We start from the raw sequence: 27,490 nt of genomic DNA on the forward strand, positions 1-27,490 counted from the left end.
GTTTTCCTGCAGCTCCTTGCATATGAATTGACCAGCTTGCATCCCAGTTCTGCTCTGTATTATTAATTTTATTAAGCTGTGAGTTCTTATATTTCAGTCTGTTGTCAGCTTTACAGATTTTTACAGCAGCAGTTGAAATGTAGCGGAGCTGAATGAATGCTTCTTGTGCTAAGTCTTCTGTGTCACTCCAGATACCAGTGCAATCTCACCACAGGCCTTCCTTTCAGTCCCACTAAGCCTCCCAGTAAAAGCAAACTATGCTGCCATCAAGATAATATCCGATCAATCAAGCATGTCTGTGAAAGCATTTCTTAAAAAAATGGTGGGCCTAAGCTTACGAAAGCCTTTCAGACAGCTCTTATCGTAAAGCGATACTGACATTTGCAGGCTTAATTTATGTCTTTGAGAGACATGGTAAAGCTAGAGGAAAAGGAGGACGAGGATGCTGCCTGAGAAGGAAGTCTTTTTTGGTGCAGCTCCTCCCATTTACCTCTATTTACTGCCACGGAGTCCAGCATAGGCTTCAGTTTCACATTCAGCTTCACTAGACACTGGAAGAAGATAAAAAACCAAAGAGGGTGAGAGAAAAAAATACTGTCAGTATTTCCACTCCCCTGATGGACAGTCCAGGGAGTAACAGGATAAAAAGTGTTTAATATGCACCATGCGCCCACCCTCCTTGCTCCCAGCTGTAAATTCCTGTGTAGGTAAAGCTTGTTGGTCCCATTGAGATCTCTTTATCTTACTTGTTTTACCCGAGGCTTTAAGCCACCAAAAAATGTCAAAAAAGCACATAAGGTGGCTGAATTGCTGCTCAACTAATTCAGGTTTGTAATCCTCACAGGTAGTCCCTTTTGAGGCATCCCCCAGGTGCCTGAGGCTATCTGGTTGTTGGCATCTATGAGCAGGAGATCCGCTGGTTGGATGACAAGTTGGAGAAAGCTGAAATAACCTTCAGATTCTCCCTAGGGCTAGATTTTTATTTCCTATAGATGAGTAAACCACAACAGTACTGTGCTTTCCAAAGCTGGCAAAAAATCCATTTCTGTGTGCTCAAAATAAAGAAAAAAAAAAAGGAGTTTTCTTTTTAGATTGCACTGAAATCACCTCTTTTCTACATACCCAGTCCAAAGCTCACAGAAGCCAGCAAGAATCTTTTATCTGTTTTCAGCCGGCTTTGAATCAGCCCCAAAATTATATAATCCCTACACACCTTTGCTAGACATTTATTTTACCTTCCCCTTTAGTATCAAATACTTATGTGGAAAGACCACAAGTGCTTCACTTGGTTTTGTCCCTACATTAAAGAGAGACAGAACCTCATTAACAGCAACACCCAGATGTGAAGAAAGGGTTAACCAGTTACCTCCAAAGCGGTCACGTAATGTGCTTTTTCAGGACAGGGGAGTATTATTCTTTTGCAGCTTTTTTGATTAGCAAGGAATGGGGTTTGCTGAGAGTCGGGTATCATGCTTTCTTTGATAGCATGGGAACTATGCATTTGTCATTTGAAATAAAGGTTTGGTGCAAAAAAAGAATAACGACAGAGAAGACAGCGAAAGATGTTTTTCTAAAAGTGCAGAAAATTATTAAGGAAAAGAAAGGAAAAGGGGAAGCAGGTACCTTTGCAGTTGATCATTTTCATTATTTGCTTTAAATAGCAGGGTTAACAGCAAACACTTTAAATGGTCCCCAGAGCCTAGACACCACTAAAGAACTGGATTTTTTTTATAGCTAGTCTGCAAGCTATGGGAGCTTGGTTAGCTACTGAAGTAAGTCTTGGTGGATTTTAATTGAGCTATTATATGATAATTAAGGGTTAATGGCCTGATTTTAAGATGTGCTGAAAACTGGCAATTTCAGTGAACTTCAGTAGGAAATATGAATGCTCAGCACTTCTGAAAAATCATGCCATGAGTAAGTAGCTGATCTGTGTGGAACTTGAAGCAAATCCACTTGAAATTATTTCCTTAGAATATGGCTCAGACTGGGCAGATAATTTTGCAACCTTGGGCCTGGGTTAAGAAGCAGAGTTTACTGCAGTCTCTGCCACATGTAGTGTTGGTCGCTGGTGATGGTCATTCATTTGATAGAATGGATGTGAATTTGTAACATTTCCATCACCGTGCCTCAGAGCTCCCCGTTTTTAGCTCTTTTATTTCAGACCATTGTGTATTCTTCAAACCTGACTTGGCAGAGCCCAAAACAGGGGGGCAGTAATACATCATAAACACCTGAAAATACTTGAAAAGCTCACTGCTGTTACCATTAGCACCTGCATTACCACCACCAACTCAGTGTCTAGAGGTAGCACATTAGATATTCAACCCTTGACAGCAACGTACCAGATCCTTTCTGTGCAAAGCCAGAATGGCATCCACTGGCAGTTAAACTTGCTGATATTTCTTAAATCTTGAAAAAGTTTTCCTGAAGTATTTTTCCAATATACAATTTAGATTTAAAACCCCAAAATAATCAGCGTTTAAATCAGTGTTTAAAAATCAGTGTGTTTCAAACATCTCTAAGCCCAAAGACAGCATTTTGCACTCACACCCACTCAGCCCCAGGACCTGTAAGCACAAAATGCAGTACAGTCTGTTCCTGTCATAAATGTTGTACCAGCAACCTATACCTGCTACAGGCACTGTAGAGGAGAAGGAGCGCATTGGGACAGTGGACTTTGTCTCAATGTGGCTGTGCAGCTCTAGGCTATGTCTGTGTCCTTTCTGTACTGTTTTTTTTTGCCAAGACTGACCACAAAACCATGATGTTTTCAATCCTACTGCCAGGGAGCAAATGCAGAGGTCTGGGCATGACCTACTGCTGTGCCCATCCCTCCAGGCCTAGGCAGATGCCACGCTTTTATGGTAGGAGACAGCCCTCTCACGTGCAGTGCCAGGAGGACTGTGAGTCCTTGAGCTGCTTAGGTCAATTAGCTTTGCATCGACTACAGCAGAGACCAGAAGCCCAAGAAGAGTGGGAATGGATTCAAGAAGCACCCACACAATTCTACAGTAAACGTGGCATCTTACGAGCTGTAAACACGTTTTAAATCCAAAAGTAAATACATATATGTATTAGAAATATACACCTAAGCGCATGTTACAGAGTCTAATAATCCAGATGCAACAGAGGTTACCAGGTAAATAACAAGAATGGTTAACTAATAACATCAACTCTGACGAAATAAATTAAAAGGAATATTTAAGAAAGAATAATCAATGTCTTGAATATTCAGTTTTACCATAGCACAAGCAATTAATTCGATGGAATACTTACAAAAAATATAGTGTAATTTTAAGAAACTTTATTTTGTTACACATTAATTTAGATCAGGGATACTCGACAGTGCAGATTCTGCACTTGGTCTATAAAATGTCTTTATTCAGACATTGATTTGATGTTTAAACCACTGCTTCTGAATTTAGTGTCCTTTCATTTTGGGGCTCTTTCATTCTGATCTAGTCTTTTAATGAAACCAACTCCTATAATTCCTATGGAAATTAGCTTTTATTTTACTTTTTTCCAGCTACCAAAGCATTTCAGTAGGACTGTTCTGATACAAAGTACACAAATTGGATTTTATTTCTGCTTGAGATGTAATTAAAAACTCATTTGATTACTATATATCTGGCCCTGTTTTAATTATTAAACTCTGGTAATCAATTTTCTTTTATGAAGCTTCTGGGAAATTATCTCAAAAGCAACACATTTCTCTCCCTTCTGGCAGGCTCTCGACCATTTACTGAATTACATTCATAGCACCTGTTCCTGATCCGGATTAAACCACCAATTTATTCCCAAAGCTATTTAAGGTTATTTGGCTGTAGCCTAGTCAGGGTTTTCTACCTCCTGGCTGCACTTTCTACTTCCCATTTTATTGCGTGAAAACCCCTTGATGTACTGCTCCTCCATGCCACTGTTTCTGATGCATGCCTCTTAACGAACGGCTTTGCTAGCGATCTGTCTAATTTGGTATCCAGCCTCTTACCGCTCAATTTATTATTTGCTTTAGTAGGAAGAGGCTTGGTCTTCAGCAGCTGTCTGACACGGGATGCCACCACATAAACTCCTAGCTGCAGGAACGCCCTTTCTCCTCATCCCTCCTTGGTGCAGCAGGTGGGCCGGGAGCTGGCGGGCGGCCAGCCGGGCGCGGGGCGGGAGTTTGGGACCTCGACGCCCGCTCGCAGTCCTTCCAACTGCAGTGCAGCTGCCTTGCTACACAGCAATAGGTGCAGGATCGGCGACCCTTCCCATTTTATCCCCTTTGCTGTAAAAGCTGTTCTGAATTGCAGGGCGATAAAGCGTGCTGGAAGAGCGGTCACGCTGGCGGCTGTGTGCCCCGGCGTTAGGAAAAGCCAGGTAGGTTTGCAGTTCCCTGCTGCATCCATGTATTGTTACCTCAGATGCGTGACTAAGCTGTTTCTCAGAAAGTCACTGTATAGCGCTGACTTTTTCTTACCACCTTCAGTAATTTAGGTACCTTTTGTGACTATGTACTGCTCTACCCACAGCGTACTTTCACAAGGTGTAGCTCCTTTTATATATAAGCTCCTGCAGTACAAGAAAAGGTTAAAGGCACTTCAGCAATACATTGTGTGCACCAGGGAGAGGGACGGAGCTGCCTGAAGGAAAAGCTCAAAAGGGGGACAGCATGAGATACTCAGAGGAAGCTATTTATGGGAGAAGGTAGGGAGGGGAGAGTGTATTTTCTTGGGTATAAAGATGTATTTCCTAGGTTTATTTTGCCAGATAGAGCATAGAAAATGCAGAAATAGCAGAAGTAGCAACAAACCCCCTCAGGGAGAGGGTGATGGGTAGCAGAGGAGGCATTTGTTGGTAGATCTACCTCCTGGGTTGAAGGGGGCGGGGAGCGGGGGGAGACGACTTCAGCTGCTACATCACATTCATCTCTGGGAAAGGATGTTATCTGAAGCAGCCAAGATGCAGCACAGACGTGGCCGGAGTCCAAACTATTGCTAAAGCAAATACAACATTTTGTTGTATTCTAAGACTAATACCAAATCCTTCTAAAGGGAAGTACATTATGCCCTAACTTAAAAACACTGCAGGACCTCCAGAGTATATACTTTTCTTTTTTTTCCTTCCCCCCCGGAGATTCTCATCCAAATATTGACCAATTCTGACCTTGCTTAACTTATGAGCTTTGACAAGCTTACGGAAGTATGGTTGCGGGTCTAATATTTGTAAAGTGATTTTATGGAATAAGACCATATAAATTCATTTTTATGACTGAGCACATATCAAAAAGTTATAGGTCTCAGTGTTCACCCTACTTTGGAACCCAGTGGTTTCTAATGAATCACTTTTATTATGCAGGCAGTTTCTGAGTTGGAAGGGAGGATTAGTGACCGAGAAGCCATAGGGATAAATTCAGACCTGGTGTAAGCATATGAAGCATTGCTGAAGTCAAGAGAGTCATGACCAGTTACAGCAAAGCTGAATTGGACTCCTGAGTTTTGCTGAAGTGGCTTTCACATGAGAATACATAGGCCAAAGGTGAGCCATCTATCTGAAAGTCCTTGAACTTCAGATTAGTTCAGATAAAAGGGAACCTGTACTGCAGTCATCCATGGATTTGATCTTTGTAATACAAATACTTGATGGAAGTTGTTTTGAAAAACCACAAGTATTTCTGTATATATATCCACGTACTAAAACCAAAAAGACTGCTAAAATTCTACTTTCTATAGGTAGAGTACAAAGATAAAGCAATACAGAGAAGATATAGGGATTAACTTCTATGAACTTTTGACTGTGTGCATATATGAATTAATTATTTGCCCTACTGATTCAGGGACATATTTAACCATTATGTTCCAGAAAAAATTACTGTATTTGGGAGGAGGCCGAGTTCATGGGGAAAAAAAAAAAAATACTGCAATCTCCTGATAGTTGAAGGAGACTTTGTTTATTCCTTCAGGGGCTTACTGAGGAGGGGGTCAGATTGTCAAGTACCTAATGCATCAGTGCATTACTTTTGCAATTCTGCCAGGGATTTTTTTTCTGATGCCTAAAAATGTAATTAGATCAAATGAATATACTACTAACTTCCCTGATAGACAACAGGGTTTTCTTTTGTCTTTCTATAGAAATTGTTAGCTGTGTGGAAGGAAGCTAATTGTGACTGGAAAGGGACCTAATACATGCAGAAGTGTTCAGCTCTTCTGCTAGGAATTAGCGTTATGTTTCTTTCTGGTAATGGTACACTAGCAAGAATAATGCTGCACTCCTTTGTAAGTAAGCATGCATATTATAGGGGGATGATTATAAAGTAAGATTCTCCACTGGTAAAATGTGCCAGGTACTTCAGGGAGGAACATACGTACAGAGCTCCTGGTAGGCAAATGTGCTCTGACCAATATCAAGCATGCTATGCTGTCGAAGGGAAAGAGTAATACTGAAGGACTGGGTACCTACTGAAGTAGCTCAACTGATGTGTTGCTATAGTTCCAAACGATTCACCTGTTCATAATGATTTAATGAAACCAAGGGTTTGCTCAAAAGAGGAAGAGTTATTATTTCATAAACAACTTTTCATTTTGCTCTGCTGTTTATCGTTTTGATTCTACGTCTGAAGCATGCAAGAGACAGAATGTTTCTAACTCTCTTCTTTTCAACATTTTAACCGAGCAGCTGATCAATGTCTTCTGCCTTGCTATTAAATGGATTTTGAAAAACTCTTCAAACTGTATCAGTCTCATATCCGTATTTAGTTCTTTGAATTTGCCCTCAGCTGGGAATTCTGCAGGCAACTGTGTTTCTGTTGTGTTAAACACTTACTTGAAGCGTTTCATCCATCATCATTTCTAGTCCTTTTCTGATGCAATGTAGTTTGTGCTTTGTCTTTCTTGAAAACTGAATGGCTGTTAAATTATCCATTTATCTTCTTTCAGATTTGCTGTACAATTTGAGTTCCCTCTATTGGCTGTCTCTTCTACCTTATCTGCCAACTTTTCAATCTACTTCCTCAGATCTTTATATACATTTCCATACATGACTTCATGTCCTTCGCAACACATTGGGCAGATAATTCTAAATAAGACAGCAACAGAAATTGTAGTATTATGAATTATTCACTTTTTCTCACAGATCAGGCTGAAAGCCTTTAGTGAAGCCTAGCTTCACTAAAGTCAATGCCAAATGTTGGCTTTTCTGTCTTCTCCCAAATATCTTTGTTGATGACCTGCCCTTTCAGTTGAGAGCTTTTTGGCATAAGATGACTATCTGAGAAGTAAATTGAAGCACTCTTGTTTGAAGGGAAGAAGTACTTGTTTTTGCTGTGTCTTCTTCTAAGCAATTTGGGAAAACTTGTAAATTCCTAAAATTGTTGATAGCAATACAATGCTTCACCAATAATCTCACCAAATTACAAAAATCCTCACAAAAATAATGTTCTGTTAATTTCCAAAAGCAAAATGGATCTCTCCCTGCTCCAGGAAACAAAAAAAAGAGGACCAGGATCTTTTACAGTGGGAAAAAAGGTGTTCATGACACAAAAATCCTTTCTCTGAAACCACCAAAACTATGCCTTTCCATATTACACTGTGAAATAGTGACTGACTTAGAAGGGAATTGCAAATAAAAGCATTCTTTCTACTTTTTCTGTTTTTTCTTTCTTGTATAGCTCTTCTTCACCTTTTCTCTCTATCAGTACGAAAGTAGCAGGAAAAAAACAGACTCTTAGTTTAAGGGCATGAGGTAAGAATAACAGTTTGCTGACACTTATTCCGTTACTGGAAGTTGTAATACAGTCATTTTTGTGAAAGTTCAAGAGAATTCATTCTGGGTGGCCTTATTTAGGTTCATCATTAGTAGACAAGCAACAAGGCAACAACAGTGCTGCACCTAGCTGAGTTCCTGTTTCAAGACTACAGGAAGATCCTTCTGCAGTGCCAAAATCTCCTTTCTCTGGGACAAACCCTTATTCCTAATGTAATCCTTAGCTACCACCTCCCCCCAGCACTGGCATTTGGCCTGATTAAGTTTTCTCTGAAGCAAATTTCTTACAAACACAGCAGAATATATTGCACCTGCTCTTCCTTGGATAATATTACCCCCTGGATTTCAACACAAAGTGAGACTAATTTGATCTGCCAACGTCTGTGCAGCCTCAGTCCATGGTGTATCACATACTGCATCCTGAGCCTGTCTGCCTTACTAATCCTTGTCAGCCAAGTAGTCCCAGAAAGCATACATGCATTACCTCTTGCTCTCTGTGTCCAAATCAAATGTCAGAAATAAGCCCTGCCAAAAGTGTGCATCCTTATGGCATTCTTTAGGATCTATTGAAAGTTACCCTCCTCCTCCCTCAACACGCTACAAAGGAAAAGTTGATTTTAATGAGAGTCACACAGAGCTGATCAGATTGCTTCCTGTGAACACATTTTTTCTGAATAGCTTAGTCCTGATTCCCTTTTTTCTTTTTTGGTTAAAACACTTCTCAACAACTTGTGAACATATTTTAGGGAATGTCTATATGTTGCTTATGGTGAACAGCTCACTACCTAGTGCTTCCCTGCCCCCTGACTAGTTGCAAACTTAAAATGGAACAGCAGTGCTCTGACTTTTGTGCCAACAACCCCAGGTATGGGTGAATGGTGGGTACAGCAAGCCATTTCCAAAATATTCATACAGGCAGACTCCTTTAAAAGTTTTTCAGTTCTGACTGTATAGAGAGGACAGCAACATCTGAAGGAAAAAGTCACTGTTTTGGCTGCATCCAGTGACTGTTGCCTGAGTAAGGACTAAGCCACCCCATACAGTCCATTCTGGACAAGCAGGACTTTTAGAGGAGTGGTCCAAACCCTGAATTTCTTATCAATAGTTTCTTATGCAAAATTGTAATTGAAGGAATGAGGAAGGGCTGCACCAGGACATAGCAGTGTAAGCATGATTCTTAAAGCGTACCGTTTCCTCCTCCTCTGCAAAGTAATATGAAAAGGTTAATCTCCTGCCTTATAATTGTAACTAAAGTATACATGTTTGGAAAAAAATCACTGTGTATTCATATGCACTTCCAATTCATGTGTCAAAGTCAACTCTTGAAACAGAGAAGTTAAAGCACAGAGGTAGCCATAATGGTTGGAGATTTCTGTGTTTTTTCTATGCTTTGTAGAGACTCTACCACTTATGATACCCTGTGCATTTAATGTATGCTTACAAGCAGAATAGATGCTTTTGCAGCTACATCATCATACTCTAAAGACTGATTTAATTACAAGGCCAGACATTATCTTCTGTAGGAAGACAGGCATATCAGAGCTCTTGGAGTTGTGGGCAGAGTGATTAGATTTCTTTCTAAGTACCTCAAACAATGTGATAAAGAAAGCCTCTGTCCCTCCACATTCCGTTCAAAACATTTAAAATACTTGCTAGGCTAAACATAAATGTTTCTACTCTTTCCAGATTCCCCCTAGAATCTTGGATGGAGTAATGCAAATTCACTTCTGTAGATACTATTATATGTTAAAAGCTCTCAATACCCAAGAAAATCGTGAATAGCACTAAAAATAGCACTAAAATGGAGCAGTTCAATGGAGCACCAAGGTAGAGGTGAGTAGGGCAATCTCAGGCACGCATAAGTTGTAAAAGCCGTGAGCTTCTTTATCTTCCACAAAGACATCTCCCTTAAATTTAAATAGCTGCTGTCATTGTCACTGACTACCTGACTATGTATTTATCTGCCCAGAAGCAGAGTGCATGGCCTTTGGCCCTGCTATTCACAGTGTTACTGTCTCTGCCTAACAATGCTGTGAACAGAGCTGGGCTTCTGTTAGCATCTTTTGTTTGGTGTGAATCGCTGAAGCTTTGATGTTGTTTGTGAGAAAAATGATGATTAAAAAGAGTAAGATCTTCACTCTCCCACTCTGTCTGCTCCCCACAGAGAAATCTAATCTGAGTTGGGAAAAATCTGTGACTGATCCTGTGTTAGGGACACACAAACCACAGAGTCGGAGAGAAATCTGTTAGTGTTGAAACTCTTAGCATCTCTTTACAGGAGGGTCAGAGAGGTAATTTGTCTTAATGATCAAAATTCGGTTTCCTGTTACATGAACATGTATGTCCAAATAGGTACAGAATACTTTCTCTGTGTGGTGAACACAGCTATCAGTGTAGCCGTAGTGCTTTATTTTCAGTGGGATGTCTTAGATTTTCTGCTTTAGTTGTATGTGCTTCCCCACCAAAAAAAGGGGACGATTACTTCATACTGAAGCTACATTAGTAGATTTGAAATGCTCTACAGTTCCAAAAAATATGTTTTTCCTTATAAATTATTCTAATAAGCTTGCTTCTCATCTCTACTGATGAACTCTTTTCTTGCTGGCATTTTTGAATGAAGAGCAAATGTGATGCAGTAAAGCGTAACTAAAGCCCCTAAAACCAGAGCTTCACAGTAAATGGATGGCTGTTCTGCTAGTCAAGGCAAAAACTCCACTGTCACATAAAAATACTCTGATCAGTGATCACTGCAGTAACAAAAAAGTAAATTCAATAAAATTATAATGTCCCAAGTGTAATAAAAAGCAATGAACAAAAAATTGGGAAGCTTTTATCTTCACAAACCTTTGATCCACAGTGTGAAGGAAACAGATTTGATTACTAAGGTATTTTGAAATTAGAGGTGGCTTGATTCCCACATTGAGCAGCAGATGTGGGAGAGAGCAAGGGAGCAGAGCCATGGCTTACCTGATGCGAAGAGCAGAGTCAGGCTTACAGAGCAAACACAAAAAGGTTTTGGATGTAGACACATAGATATGGGAAATATAGCTGTGTATAATTCCTGGTTTTTTTTTTTTTATATCCCCAGCTATCATTATATATCATATCTATATTTCGCTTCAAGCTCCACGTCAGTTTATGATGTAGCACGTTTTGTATATCTCTGACCTTTTTCTTCTGGGTTGGACGGGCATTCCAATGGGCAGTCAAACAGGATTACTAATCGAAAGTGTGCAGATCTTGAGGATTTGCTAGTCACTTGTAAACCTTCTCACAAAAAGGGGCCAAACTCAGAAAACAGTCCTAGCCAGGTAAGCAGAGGGACGTGATACACATCCCCCAATAAAGGAGACTTTGTTATCCTTTACTTGGGAGAAGAACTGAACCTGAAAGTGTGTTGTCTTGAGCTACTTTAAGGAAATACAGCGAGCAGAGCAGATGCATAAGGAGGAGGTAGAGCCAAATCTCCCCAGAAAACTGAACAAGTCGCAAAGAATGTTTCAGAATGGAGAAAAAAAACAAGGCCAGGAAGGCCATAACTCTCAAATGCTCTGCAAAGTTTATATATTGTTTTACATATGAAACATTCCTTGTGGGCACTCTGGTATGTAGCTTAGCTCATAAGCTTCAACTGTGGAGAAGATATGGTTTGTTATAGTGCTGTCAGTGGCACTGGGGTGGTGTCAGACCTCTCCTGGAAGTTTGGGCTGTGAAGTTCCTTCTGTATTGCATACTTCAGACATCCACAGCTGCCAAGAATAGCCTACTCTTGGGAACTACTTTGAGCAAAGAAAATTTCAGGGGGCTCTGCTGATCTCTTGTCTGACTTTAATGGGAGTTGCCAGCATTCACTGGTTGCTGGGACCATCGCTACTGTGTGTGGGTGTCAAATAAAACAGAGCACAGCATTAGGTCCTGCTGTAGCAACTGCGTTGGTATGGACGCATGCATTCCCCACAGAGTTCCCTTCAGGGCTCTGGATGCTAGGATCTGCCCACACAGACTCAGGACTTCTAATCACTAGCATGGAAAAAATTACATGCAAAAGCCTTGATTTTGTTCTCTATGGTTTAATGTTGTAATTTTGGTATCACAATGAGTGTCAAATGTTTATGTCAAACATATGGTTTTTATAAGCACTATGCTAGTGAGCTATATAAGTACCGCTAAGATTTTACTAATTTGTCAGCTGCCATTCTGCCTCTTTATGTTGCATTTGTAATGATGTAACCCATTCTATCCCTACATGCAGTCCCTACAATGTATTACAATGGATAGAATTTTAAAGAATGTATTTGGAAAGAAAAAAAAAGAAATCTAGGACTTGGACATAGTTGTAGTGTTCAGTCAGCCCTAAAAGGAGGATTTACAATGCCTGAATACGCTGCTGATGTGATATGTGTATTGAGGTTTGATTAAGCTGGATATGAAAATTAAAACTTGGCTTCACATTGAAGAGAGAATCTCCCGCAGTGTGATCCTATGACATCAAGTTTTCTGTTTACCCCTAAGGCTGGTGCTGCAATGACTTCCAGGTTTGATGGTGTCTCTTTTTTAAGTTGTTGAGCAGCAGGCTAATAGCTGCACAGCGTGATGCAAAGACAGCAGAAAGCAGGGAAATCAGATGTGAATATATTCCCCAGAGATCTCCTGCTAAGATGGAGCTAACTAACCAGAGCTTTAGTGCTCAGATGTAGTCTTCTCATGCAGAGGATGGTATGATTATAAGCTCTTTGTGCTTTATTGTACATTTTTGGATACAGATGCTATTACAAATCATGAATTCTGGTATAATATGCATTCTAGTGTAATATGAACTATTACACTGAAAGGAACATTATTTTTAAAGAGTTTTCATCTAAGGTCAGTTCCCCCCTGCCCCATATTGTCCAAAATTATCTTGATATTTTAAAAAAATATAGGTGGTTGTTCTTCTTCTGAGCTTGCTTTGCCTTAATTGTTTGAAAGCCATAGATTTACTTTATTTCATCATGACAAAGACTGACCTAAGAAAGGGACAGGATCTACTGGCAAAGCAATAGCCCACCTCACTGTTTACACAAGCGCATGTCATCAATGTTGCACAACAGGAGTTGTCTTTGCTGCTGGGCAGTCACTTCATTATTGCCGCAGTGGCAGCCTCAGATGCCACAAGGTACAGAGGGCAAGGGAAGCACATCATCCTTCTTACCTCGTTTGCTATTGGTGACACATCTGGTCTGTAAAATGGAAAGGAACTGCTAATCCCTTATTGTGGGTGTGTGGGGAAGCTACGTTCAGGCAGAAGTTCAACAGTTTAATGTTAACATGGCAGCTGGTACCTGCTTCCCAGCTCTTGGCTTTGTGTCATCACCGACTCATTCATTGCTCAGAGATGGGAGGCAGTTTGGGGTACAGTGGTAACAGGGGGAACTTGTTGCAGTTCCCCAAATATGCCTAGTGAGAACATCCCCATCATTTCTCAGCTATCAATGGCCAAACTGGGAGTCTTCAGTGGCATAAGGCAGTCTGTGTGGTTTCAGTGAGTAGGAGGAAAACTGGCTGACACAGTTATTGATGGTTAAGTCTCTATAGTGTTATTTTCCATTTATCATCCTGCTCGTGTAGCTCTGCTTTCTATACATAGAAGAAAAAGTTACAATAGTGAATCTTATATTACCCAAGTCAAATTCTGAAGCTGGTTTAATCCAAAAAGAGAGGAGCATTATTCTGGTCATCTATAGCCCTAATGAGGTAGTACGTGAGAGCTTATACACCTTATAGCAATAGCAAGCACCCACACAGTCACCCATGCAGTCTTTGTAGACACGTGATTAAAAGAGTAAACTCCAAGTTAAACAGCACACAGGTTAAACCAGAAATCATTTGTCACTGACCTTAAAGGCTTGGCCTCGAGTGCCCCTTAACAGTTTGGAAAGGAGCCAGAAGGGAGTGCAAAGGCTCAGCCTTGAGCTTCCCTTTGGGTCACACACATTCGGACAGGTCTGACAGCAGGACCTAACGAGGACATCCCTCTGGCACCTCTCTGCAGAGCACTCCACACCTTGCTATGATGAGAATCAGTTTCTCTCAAACATAATAAAACGAAGAGTTGCCCTATCAGCTTTTATAACTTAGAGAGGAATTATGTTTACAGATATTACCACCTTCAGGGAATCTGAAGATTTCTGCATAGAATTCAGACTTTTGGTAAAGTCAAAGAAAGATAGGAGTTCAAGTAGCCTTCAAGACTGCACTGTAAGCTAACTCTTTTTCCCTAGAGAGGCAAGAACAATCTTCTCTGGACTCTACAGGAGCAGTAAGTAAAAATTACCTCATATAATGGCATGCAGATGCTATCAATCCACTCGAGCTGCAACCTGGGTAGTTCATCTTTCCTGTTCCGATCAAAAATGGCCTGAATTGAGAAGGGAACAAAACTGTCATGCTTTATTACACTGGAGTATTTTACAGACGCATCATCCAGCACTTTAGAGCTAGGATCAAATTCACACAACCAGAACACTTTGTAAACCATAATCAGTCCATGCAGCAGTCTCCCTACTGCTTTGTCTGGCATGAAATATAAACTGTTTATTTTCAATTCTGTTTTGAAATTTGTAGGCTGAATGTATTTGAATTTTATAATTCTGTGATGTAAAATAAATGCTCCACAGTTGGAGTTGAGCTGGTATGAAACCTCCTGTAGAAATGTAAAGTAGACACCTTGAGCAGAAATTTCCCTTTTCTCACATAGGGTTTTCCAGCTCAGCAAAATGAACAGTTATGGATCTGGGCTGGCTCCCTTCCTCCCAGTTACAGACTCTTTCTGCAGAACCAGCCATGTCTGTGAATCCAAAGGGTGGGGAATCAACAGATCCATTTTGGGAGCAGTTATCTATTTGTTCGTCTGGGAACAGCCTAATTCACTGCTCACAGCGCTCCCCCAGAGAGGAAATTATAGAGGTCAAAGCTGGTGTTTAAGAGGCTCAATTATTGGCTGAAAGGAGATGGAAGAAACTGAGTTCTGAAGACGTTGAATGTGAGCTGAGTTTCCTCCATACCCTGCCTGAGATTACCTGGGTCCACCAGCTTTCTGTCTACCAGATTTTAATCCTCCTAGTGGCCCATTCATACCATTTACCAAATGCCTTTTTTTTACTCTCCAAATATGCCAAGTTTTAAATCTTTCTGTCTTTTTCTGTGGAAAGTCTGTTCTTCCTCTGGGCCCATCTCTTCTAGGTTGATGTCTCCTGAGAAAACTTACTTTCCTTCTGTACCTTCTAGAAACTCCACCCTATACATATTACAATACATTAAATGCCTGGTTGAATGCTTCTAGTTGTAGCCTGCTCATTCTGACATAAACAGGTATCACACAGTGTATCCAAGTAAGACCAGGAGGTAAGATTCAAGGACTCTGTGATCTTAAATGAGAATCTTGGGTTTGATTTTGGAGAATTCTGTATTTCCTATTCAAATAATTTAAAAAAATCCTGTCATTTTCGGATTGTTATAAGTACAACACAAGAAGAAAATCCTTGAGTTGTAAGATAAGAGAATATCACATTGTCTTGCCAACTAACAACTCTCTTATCTAACTAGCAGCAATACCTATCTAGGTGGCTTGTCGTAGCGATATGTCATGAAATACATCAGCATTTGATCTTGTTTAAAAATTCCTCATTAATGTGGTAAAACTCTACATGATTGTGACCCTTAGCCATCAACTGTTAGAACTGAAGGACTTTGCGATTATGTACTGGCCTTATCTCCCAATGTAAAACACTTAATATATCAGTTTACTGGATTCTTTGAAATTGTGAAGGGCCAAACAGAGAGGAAAATCTTCCTTCAAGCTGTATGGATTCAAAGCATCCTACATGTGGCCCAAAAATTACTGTATTCCTTGGTGCAGACTGTAGAGCCCAAAGGAAGAGTGAGAGGGCTCTGGTGATGGAGGAAATATTGAAGGTATTTATGGCAATACACTCTTCTTTCCCACCTGTCTAGGCTGTAGGATGCAGATTTCCAGAAAACATGAATCCAGAAGAAAGCTCTGGCTTTTGTCTTTCTCTGCACTTCTACCAAGTCTACAGTATGTTCAAAATGTAGATGTGATAACGCACCTTAAAACAATTCTTAAGGTTGCTGGACCTGGGCCATTTGCACTGGAATTCATTGCTACTTGAAGACAGTAACATTAATGTATGTGTTGAAATAAAATTACTTCCTATTATGCTTCATTAGCATGAGAAACACATTTGCAGATTTTATATATAAGGCAGGAAAGGCACTTATATCTGTATTACATGGAATGGTACTTGCAGTTATTCAAGCCTAGATTTGGTCTCTGAATTGTGAATACCATGTCTGACTGATTACTGTTCTACTGGACTATAGCTACCATTTTTTCTGAGATGTACACACAGAACTACTATAGGGAAGAAATCCATTAATATCCCAACTTCTGACAGTATACAAAGTGAAAAGCCATTTATTGTATCTGAGCATTGTTTACTACAAACTTTTTAACTTTATTGACTTCATTACATCACCACAGGCTCATGTGCGAGTATTATCAAAGTGGGAACAAGTCTGAGCCACTGGAATGGTCTTTTTATTTTTGGAAGCATAAGCGTATTTGTGAATGCCTTGCAAGTTAAATTCTTTAGAATACTTTCTGTTACCCTTCTCCTGTTGCCTCCAGATAATGGCTTGTCAACATTTTGAGGTATTTAACCTGGACAAGGCTTTCTCTTCCAATTGTTCACTGAAAATCTTTATGAAACTTTTTTCTTAGTTCTTGTTTGCCACTTTATACCCATCTGCCTATATTCCATTCAATACCAATTTATCCTTTCAATCACAGTGTTATATTTAGTTGTATACCTATAGAAATGCTTTTCAGCATTTAATACATCAAATAACACAGATAGACAGCTGCAGCATAAAGTAAATCGGACAATTTTGATTTTCTAAGTAGCTGGTGATTTTTTTATTTGAATACTGTGTATTAAAAACAATACCTGTTGCTTAGAAAATTAACTGACAGAATAACCTTGGGAACAGTTACAGAAAATGGGGAGAAGGGCTCAATGCAAAAGTGACTGAGTTGACTGGAGAGCTTTTATATATGGCTCTAAATCCATGTCCTTATTGTACAGAGCTTTTATTCCAAGATTTTTCTTTACATACAAAATACAGTTAGTTTTTTCTGAATAAACCCAATATTTTCTTACCCTATTCAAGTTAGTCACTATTTCAGAAGTGATAAAAACTTACTGAAGGGGTGAGTTTGAGTTCAGATCTTTCTCTGTCTCCTTGTTCAAAGAACTCACTGGTTACCAGCTCAGCTGCCTAAAACATAAATCATGATAAGGATTAGAGTTCTTGCTACATGATTTTTAGGGTAATGAGTTCTTGCTCAGACCATGACTTCAGGCTGTGTTTAACTGTAAGAAGTGAATAGCCCCACTTACATGAGTGATGTCAGGCACACGTTCGTATAGTTTTCAGGACTGGGCTTACAGGAGGTATGAATAGCCATAACCACTGATAGACACACTTATCCCTTTTTGATAGGGAATTGACTGGGGGAATTACATTGCAATGTTGAGGTAGCACTCAATACAGCTATATGCAACTTACTCAAGTATTGAGAACAGAATAGAAAATTATAGCTTTTTTGTTGGCATGCACAATTAAGTCTGTAAAAATGCTTTGTAAAATGTGCAGGAACTCTCTGGGTGTTTACAGGCTGTTGCCCTATACAAACAACTTCACTTGTCAAAGAAACTTAATTAACCTCTGTCATCTTAGTTTAATGTGAAATCATAAAGGTTTTTCCCCAGTATGCTTTAGTTTTTTCCCATGACTGTCATCACTATAGGATCTGAATATCCAAATATGAACTCAGATCGTGATTATCATATTGAATAAAAATCAAGAACTGGTGGGTTGGAAGTTGGAATGCATCTTTCTGATTTTTGTGAATGAAGATGTTCTATTCAGCAGAGGTTTGTGTTTTGCAGAAGAACACAAGATTTAAAAACAAAATTAGTTATGGAAACAACAGGAATTTTAGGAAGTCAAACAGTGAGCAATCCTGAATGGTAGCCTTTATGTACTGTACTCTTCTCATGTGTGGGGCTTAGAAGGTAGGCACATGTGACATTTGAGATGCAAAAAAAGGAAACTAATCTACTGATGATGGCATTCAGTTCCTAAAGCTCCTGTCATGCCTCCTAATTGTTTTCAAGTGTTGTCAAGCTAGGAAATTATTTCATAATGCCAAGGCACAAGAGGGTGAACTAAGGAGAGAACCTGCACTTCATAAAATCTCAAAATTTCTTGGTCTAGCAACTGCACGGTAGCTAACATTCACAAATCCTAAGCTTGTTACAGTTGAAATAAGGAGTACCAAAATAAATTGGAAGTAGGTGAAGTGATGTTATAAAGTACTCCTAAATCTTGAGTCAGGCTATCACATAGTTTGGAACTTTATAATGTATGTAATCCCAGTGCACTAATAAAATTCTGGATCAATACTCGAGAGAGAGGAATAATTTAACAACTTAGCAGCAATTAAGGGTTTGCCAAGTGTATTGTATAAAAATGATCAAGACATAGTCTCACCCCTGTCTCTCACCGGTGTTCTGATCCTGTTCTCCTTGTGTCCCCTTCCCTCTTCTTTTGTCTATCTTCTCTTCCTGAATTTTGCCTTCTCATATGTAGCCTTTATTCCCTTTGATTCATATAGTTTAATCTCTTTCTCCCTCCCTTTTCATGTTTTTTTTTTCTTTTTGGCACAGTTGAGGTCCAACTATTTCCTCTTCTCCCTCTGTGGACTTATTAGCCTCTCTGCTCAACCAGGTAGTTTCAATCAATCCCAGACTGGATTTTTCAATATAAAGTAAACTTGTACACTAAGCTGCAGGGGAATTTTCACTTGCAGACCCTGAAAGCGATAAGGATAAAAAACCAGTTTTCCGGGGACTTCAGCACTAATTCAGCACCATAGCACAAAGACTGACAACATGGAAAACAGATCCTACCTGACATTTTGGCTGTCAAAGAAAATGGAGAAGCTAAGTGGGTCAAAGAGGAAAAATGAGGAGGGATTGCACACACTGCAGCTGTGGCTAGGTGGCACTGAAAAGTCTTGTGACTCATTTTCCCACTGCAGGATACGAACTTCCCTGATTTCCACATGAGGTGACCATATTTTGGCCGAGCAGAGTAACAGCCGTAGAAGGACTGTTGTCATAGTCTGCTTCTAAAAGCAAAAAAGACTGATCTGACAAAACTGCAAGGTGAGCTGAAGCCCTCACCACATAAATGCCTTTTTACTGAGTGCATGTAACTTTTGTACTACCACAAAGGAGGGCAAGACCCTTTCAGCTTCTGTTGCTTCCTTGTCCTCCAAGAAAACTGGCTGCTCCTGCCTCACTAGTTCTCTGATCTAGCTTCTCTTTTTCACCCCATCTTTTTAACTATCACTGTGCTGTTAAGTCAATCAAACTCCCTCCAGGTTCTTAGCCACACTCAGCTGCACTGGCATGTTTTCTATTCACTTCCTGCTGCTGTATATTCCACCAAAACCCTACACAGCCTGCCTTCTACTGGCTTGTTCTGGACCACAGGAAAGGACAGAGAATTATTAGCATGGGTACAGGAAATATTAGGGATGGATGCTGAGTAAGGAAAGATGTCTAAAAGAGGGAAAATCACGTGGTAAAGGACAAAACTTCAGGACATGTTGCTTTCTCATGCTGTAATTGTTTGCCAATGCTGGACCCAAGTTTTATGTATATTTCTAAGAGCCTACTCAGCAGCAGAAGCCTGAATTTTTATTTGTTTGTTTCTAAGCACAGGATGCTAAAAAAGGCTCTATACTACACTTGCATTTTTTTCCATCAGTGTTGAGAAAAGTAACACATTTCTCTTACCATTTTATGTTAATCAAAGTTTGCAGATCATCTGCTGGTATTTTTGATTTAGGGGAGAACTCTGCCACACTGCCAAGTAAAACTTTGGGACAAAACAAATAAGCGCAGCTATATGTGACTAACGCTTATTTCTTTAATCCATCTGTTTTTTGATATGAATTTAAAAGGTTAATAAGAAGAGAGGTTGTAAAGCCAGATCTCTTCAGGTACCTACATGCTGCTCACCAGCATGTGTACATGGAAAGATTATGCAATAAACCACTTCTCGCAGAAACCCCCTGCTATTTTTTTATAGCATTAATACTGCTGTAAATTGATTCCAGTTTTGGTCCCTTGTAAGCCAGGGCCCTGGGAATATTGCCCTGCCAGTCCCGCCTCCTCCCAGCCCTGCTATTAATCATGACTTGCCTGTCTTGAAATCTCCCACGGTTTGGTCACAGCTCCAAGGTCACAGGCTGTCATTAGCATTGATCTGAAAAACAGAAATGAACAATACAAGCTGAATCAACCTTTGTTGGATTTCTAAACAACTCTGCTCTGGATGCATAAATAAATAAAACATATATAAAATGTCAGCCCTGGCACCTTCTTTTCCTCCCGAAAAGAATGACATGTTTGAAATCTCAGCCATCAGCATGGCTTTTACATCACAATTGTGCCTAGGAAGCCTAATGTGTTGCAGGTCATCAGACGATGAATTTTGGTATTGTGCATTGTACACTAGAAAAGAAATGATATTGCAAGGGAGTAACTGCTAATTTTGCAATACTTCTAACACTACTTACGTTAATACCTATAATATACTAGAAAGCATGTGCTTCACATGATATAAGTAATGGTATTATTACATAATAACACCTGCAAACTGGATTAATTTATATGCCTATTTGTAAGTGACTGCTGTAGCAAGAGAACCTATAATCACAGGAGGCATCCCAGACACTGTTTAAGCAGTTTCTACTGCTCATCTACAATAAAAATTTAAGATTTACTATGCGCTATACTGTTCCACTGTAGTTTAATACCTAGCTACAACCATGTTTTATATGCATTAGGAGAAAGAAACCATTCAGCTGTAGAAAGCGTTTATGTACAGTACATGATGCAGATAAAAGTCTAAGAAAGTTTAAATGAAGAACAAGGGCACTGAAAATGAAGCATCAAATATATTGCCTGAATCTAAAATTAGGAATGGGTGAAATGACATGGAAAATAGAAAATGGGAATATTTTGGTCAAAAGACCAAAAGGAAACAGAATTTTAATGAAATTTCAGATAAAACGAGACATAATCAGGCATGCATATGCAAATGCACACATTTTATTGTCTCAAAAGCATGGTGTACTCAAACCACCCACAATGTCTGAGGTTTTCAATAGCATGCAAGCTCAGATCATTCTGAGGGCTAGAAGAGTACCGTGTCTGCAGATTCCCAGGTACAGACTAGAAGAGCAGGGAGAAGCATGGCCAGTGAAAGAAAACAGCTGAGAGGAGGAGGGAATGGGAAATGGACAAGAAAGATCTTTGTGTCCTGAGGCAGAATGTTGATGCTTTCTGGAGAAAGAGCGGAAGGGCTGAGCGGTAACTGGTATGACTGGTGAGGCTGGGAGAAAGGGAAGAAAACATGACAGAGTGTGAAGGCAGAAACAGGAAGGGAGGAGGTGAGGTCACACTGATTACATGCCTGCTGTATGGTAATGTTGAGAAATCATACCACATATTTCGTATCATGGATCATATTTTTAAAACAAGCTACCTTCTCTTGCTACTTGAAGTCTTCAACCATGATATATAAAATTCCTTAAACAAATATGGCTACACTTTGAAATAACCAGAAAGCAAGAAATAGTTGTGCTCACCGAAATATTTCTCGGTGGTTTTTTATATTCCAATCATAACCACCTTTACTGACAAGTTCAAAAAACTCGGTCCTTCTCCTGCAACAAAACAGATTATCAGAGAAGGAAACAAGCAAGACTCTTCCAGGGCAGCATTGCAGTAGAAACACAGTTCTCTGGATGATACGAAATCATTGCACCTCATGTATTATTGTTAAAGTCATTACACTGACAGTCCATTTAAGCGAAACATACTAATTTCTGAACATGTTCTATAAATGTCTGTTATCAGTGTCAGAGTTGCCTAGTAAAAGCAATATTGTATTTATGGTCTCTGCAGATAAGGAAATAAATGGTACCAAAATGTTCAGTCGTCCATGGAAGCATGAAATGTTCAACTATAGCAGTGGACAGACAGACAATAGAAACACCCCTGAAATATATACACACTTCTCTTTACTTGTCCTTGCAAAATGATTTTTACGTCTGGATCCTGAAGGGTTTTTCAGAGATGTGCAATTCCTGTTATTTCCAGCACACCAAACAGAACAGTGAGACACAGGAGCTGCAGATGTCTCGAGTTAGTAGTTCTTATTGGCTAGAAACTAGGTCTCCCTGCTTGGTCTCATGCTTTTTCTCTTGGAATATCTTGCCTATGTCCTCAAAGATGGACAAAATATGAGCCAGAACATGTTAATGCTTGTTTGGTGCCTTTATGTACCAAAATTCTGACTCATCATAGTCTGTAATTTTTTATGGCACTGAGACTCCAAGTGGCTCTTATTGCATGCAGTGTGACTACAACATGAAACAGATACTGTCCCAGATATAGCAGAAGTTGAGGTACAAAAATATGGAACAACTTGCCCAGAGTGACACAACTTACTAGCATCAAAGCTAGAAAGCAAATGCCTATGTTCTGAGTGACAGTCCAGTGTCCCATCTCATAGGAGACTGTGCTATCTCTTTGTCAAGTGGAAATGTAGTTAGGTTCCTCAACAGGGGAGAGTTTGCAAAGTCTTGTATTTTCTACATTTACTTCAGCTAGACTGAAATTTTGAACCATGATTACTGAAAGCACAGTCTGATGGCAGCTAGTACAGGTTTTACACACAAGGAGATGTACACTTCCAGCAACGTTGCTCCTGATCAATGGACAGAATTTTACGTGGGGCATGTTGCATTATTCTAGAAGGTCCCTGACTGTCATGTGTTACATGACCAGTCACTCCTATTACAGGGCCTTTCTATAATGGATTTCATGACAGCAACTAGAACAGGGAGCTATAAGGACTATGTGATGATATCTAATCCCTTATGTTTCTTGAAGTAAGGTATGAGAGTTTCACATTACAAAATTTGCTGGGACAATGCAAAGTCACACATGCAGAAAACAAAATCCAGTTCTCTCACACAAAGTCATAGCATCATAGCCCCAGCGGAAATAAATATTGCAATAATGAAAATTTTAATGGCCAAGAGTAGTTGGCACATAAACCTTAAACCAGCCTAATCCCGAGCAGAGAGCGAGCAGTGGATTTTTGCATCCTGTATTTCAGTGCCCAGCCTAACACTGTAAAATCTGGTAATGATATCGTTTTGAAGTATTGGATATTCTGGGCAATTCATATGTTACTGGACAAAAACCAGGCAAGAATTTTTAAAGCTGAAAGCTTAGGAAGATGACATCCCAGAAACCCCAAACGTTCAAATTCAGAATACAGCGATCCATAAACAGTAACTGAAAACTTGAGTCTCGAGGCCTTAATGTTAAGCTGAAAACTTTAAAATAAGAATTTTCTTTGAAAATCCATTTAAATGGATGCAGAAGTAGTAGTCCAACTCCACAGAGAATTTCTAGTGTAGGAAGGAGTCAACCTGAGGAAAGCAGCCATGTATAAGGAAACAATTTAGTGTTTCCTACTGGTTGCTTATGCATGGTATCCAAAACAAAGAGGTTTGCTATTGTTAAGCAAACATAATATGCCAGGATTTAAAAAATAAACAGAATGATAACACTTTTGCAATGTCTTTGAGTAACATTGACTCTGGTTATGTTTTGCCTGGAAGGGAAAGTTGTCTTGCTATATATAGCAAATCCAGTTGCTCTACAGCCCAGTGACTCAAGACGTTGAGTGAATTTCCATAAACTTCAGTTTGGTTTCATGCTTTTTCTTGTTGTATTTTCTACAAGCATCATTATCTAGAGTTAGCTACTAAAATCAAGTATATTTTCCATCTGATCTTTCACTGAAAGTAATCTTTGTGTTTGTTTATCGAAAAGTAGTGCCTTGAGAAGATCATAAAGCCTTGCTCTGCCTGGAGTTTTGTTGCCGTTTTGCTCACTGGACTTTGTGATCATTAGGTATAAGCATTCTAAGAATACTGATATGACAATTTCCTTCTCTACAAAAACATTGAATATGTAGCAAACTGAAAAAACAGGTTAGGTACTTGTGCAGAAACACCTGTTTCACATAGGGTGGCTTTAAGAATTGTAAATCATCAACATTTCCACGGAGTGATTTTGAGGCACTTTTGGAAGTAAAGTAGCATAACAACCACCTGATTCATGAATCATAATAACGCAAGAGGAAAAGATAACTTATTTGCAGACTTCTGAGTAAAGAGGCCTTGTTTGCTAAAAGTTTTCTGATTCGTGTAGCACATAAAAATCAATTGTGCAAGCAAGGAAGAATAATCTTGAAATTCCGCTGATGTCCCTTTTTGGACATTATTTCTCTTTATTAAAACTAGAAAGACAACTTGACCATGTAGTTGAAAACAACCTAAGGCAGGCCGGGAAGAAAGCTCCATCACGTCTGGGTCTGGGCTGGGTTCCCTCCCAAGGCAGCGCCGCAGACCCTCGCCAGGGCACAGCCTCTGGCTCTTCCAGGGGCTGCGGGATCCCGGCCGGGATCAACAAGCGATCCTAACAGACGGCTTTAAAAACAGTATGCTTAAAAGGGCTTATGTGTCCGTTTCAGGATTTTCATGTCGCCAAGCAGAAATTTCTTCATGGGCTAACATTCAGAAGTTATTTATAATAAAACTATTCATTAAAACCCTGTCTTTTAATACCACTCCTCTGAGAAGAGACTTGCAGGAAACAAAGAATATCAGTGCGTCTGTTGCCGGTACTGTTTAGAAACAGCCTTCGCCACAGTGACCAAATACCGAGGAAAAAAAGATAAAGCTAACATTGCAGCATCCCAGTTAGTATTTTGACAATTAACAGTTAAAGATACAATGTTGATATAGATAGTTGAACAATTTCAGGGTAAAGACTTTGCCTGAAGTTTTCTGGAAACTTGGTTTGGTATCAACTATCAGCACAAAGAAGTGGGGGTATCTAGGTGTACCCCCCTAAAAGTTGAGAAAAACGTTACTAAATGCTACCCAGCACTGTTTGGGATAGGGTGCTAACGAACATCAAACAAAAATGCCTAAAGATAAATTATTGTCAAGACTGGGAAGGTAGTATGCTGACACTACACATCTGACAGCATTTCTCCCTGTAAGTGGGCCACAGGCATGTGCCAGACAGGGGGATGTCAAAAGTGCAATGTGACAGTGACACCACGTCTCCTCCGACTACACGCATGCTCCCACACGTTCTTACTGGGAAGAGCTTGGTAATAATTAACAGTATTTGAAAAACATAAAATAGCACCAACGTGAAGTCTACTTAGAGATTTGATTTGCAAACAAGGAAAAGGAAGAAAACTGGATGAGAGAGATCCTATTATACTTCTCTCAAGTTAAGCTTTTTAAGACATATTCTCATGTGATGCAAATTGGCATGATTTGTCTTCAAAGAAGCAACGTGTATGCTTTCATTACCTCTGCAATGGGGTCTGTAACTAAATATAATATTTCTTAGCATACACGTATAGAAACTCTGAAATGGTGGAAAAGAATTACAGAATGTCGTTGATTTTCTACATGCCTGAAGAAATGATCACAGAAGGGACAGAAGAATTATGGGACTGAGCTGTAACTAATTCCTGGGATTGCTTTGAAGTATAAGTCTAGAATTTCACTTGCTTTTTGTTGATACAGACATGTTACACATTAAAGCACAACTTACTTGGACACTTGAGATATTTCTATTAGCCTAAGATATACTAAGTATTAAACTAAATCTCTTCAACCACAGCTAAACACTAATTTCTCATATTATATATCCTTATTGGTATTTAATAGGTCATTAGAGTAAGTTCTTCGAATTTTCATTTGTCAAATACAAGAAATGCCAATACTTACTCAAAATACAGAGTGAGGTCTGTTGCCAATATCGATTGCTTTAGAAGCTGCATAAGGTCACTGTAGTCCTTAGAGGACAAGTTAGCAAAGATGTTGTGACCCTATAATGAAAGAGATAAAAGAGGTAAAGGGCTAGCAATCAATACAGGTTTTTAAAAGGTTTTCTAACTCTTTAGTCTACTGTTTCCCTGTAACAGAGGCCTTTTCTGATTCATGGCAAAACTACAACAAAATAATAATGTTAATACTGCTGAGATTACATTGGGGTGGAAGAGTTGATGATTGTAATCAAGCACCTGGGATGTTTTTCTAAACTCTGCTGAAATTATAGCCTCTTGAGGAAAGATTTACTCTTTGCTATGACCCTGCACAGACTCAGTTTATGGGCAAAAACTATGGATACATCTCAATCTTTCCTCTTATTAAATGTTTTGGGGAGCTGTGCATTGCAGCTTTTGAGTTGTACTCCTAATAGATTTATCTGTGCTGCTGCTTGCAGGCACACAAACTGCTGTTAGAGCAGTCAAAGACACTAAATCAGTTTTTCATTCAAAACAGCCCATTTGCTCATTCTGCCCATTGCTGCGTTGTCTTACAGTATATACAAAGCATTGCCTACGCAGGCCAAAGAACTGCAACTTTACGCAGCTTAAATGCCCTCTGTAGACCCAACAGGCTACTTTTTAAGGGGTCATGGATTAAGAATTTACGCTCCATGGCCAGAATGGAAGGAAACAAATTATTTAATATTGCTATGTGAGACCAGGAAGGTCCTTTTGTAACTGAATTTCTGACAACTAAGAGGGACAGAGATCCTATAATTTCTCTATGAAATCCTAGAGAAGATAAGCTGAAAGAAACAGAAGTAATGGAAAATTCTAAATGTAAGCTTAAGAATTGGTCTTTGTGACATTAGTCACATATAACTAAATTAACATAAATAAAAGTACTACACTTTCTTTTTTTTCCCTAATCACCTATAGAAATAATGAGGTTCTTGCTAAACAGAGTCTTATCTTGGTGGTATTTGGCACTGTAATGCACATGTTCAGTATGCACTGCCATCTACTGCTTAGGAAGATTAAAATGCCCTTAAAAACAAGAATTCTCCAGCAACAGGATTGCTATAACCATGATGGTCTGAGGACATAGACGAGATAAGGTCTGGATGTAGAGATGGTATTTTTTTAATAGATCAGCTAATTGTTGAACTAAAAAAATAATTTGCCATGCATAGAAGATGGTCTTCTCTGTGACAATGAAATTATTATTTCTTTTCAGCTAAATATTGAGAAGGATTTGAGAATCTAAAGCTTATTTATGAAAGCCAATTATAAAACCAAAGTACTCAGAAGAAAATAAAGCAAAATGTATCAGGAAAATAGCAGCTCTTTCAACAAGGGTAATTTACCAAGTTGTCTGTTATTCTGTAATACCTGTTGCCTTTCTGACCTGTTTCATGGTGTATAAAACTATATCACTACAAAGCTTAAGATCACTTATACTGAGGTTAGCATGTCAAGAGTAAAGTATAAATAGCTCCTTTGTCTGACATGATAAAAATCTAGAGAAACAATACAACATACTATGTTTCCTTCTAGATAGCAAAGACAGACTAGAATATCAACATTAGTGGACAGGATATAATCTAATGTCAGCATATTTGAGAGAGGAGACAAACTGCTCAGCTAGTGAAAGTTGGTGTATCTTTAA

General features: G+C 39.3%; 1 protein-coding gene across 1 annotated transcript in view; it reads right to left on the reverse strand.

Annotated features, from left to right (window-relative positions):
* Positions 1-389: 389 nt before the first annotated feature.
* The window catches only part of PDE11A (phosphodiesterase 11A), a 135,350-nt gene continuing 108,249 nt past the window's right edge, over positions 390-27,490 (reverse strand). Inside the window, exons 15-20 of the mRNA XM_075710569.1 lie at positions 25,778-25,878; positions 21,533-21,610; positions 20,078-20,145; positions 17,008-17,078; positions 14,057-14,140; positions 390-551 (exon numbers count right to left, since the gene is read on the reverse strand). Of these exons, the coding sequence (XP_075566684.1) occupies positions 390-551; positions 14,057-14,140; positions 17,008-17,078; positions 20,078-20,145; positions 21,533-21,610; positions 25,778-25,878 (564 nt within the window). The remainder of the gene's footprint in view (positions 552-14,056; positions 14,141-17,007; positions 17,079-20,077; positions 20,146-21,532; positions 21,611-25,777; positions 25,879-27,490) is intronic.

The sequence above is a fragment of the Pelecanus crispus genome, chromosome 5, assembly GCF_030463565.1.
Source record: "Pelecanus crispus isolate bPelCri1 chromosome 5, bPelCri1.pri, whole genome shotgun sequence".
Classification (NCBI taxonomy): Eukaryota; Metazoa; Chordata; class Aves; order Pelecaniformes; family Pelecanidae; genus Pelecanus; species Pelecanus crispus.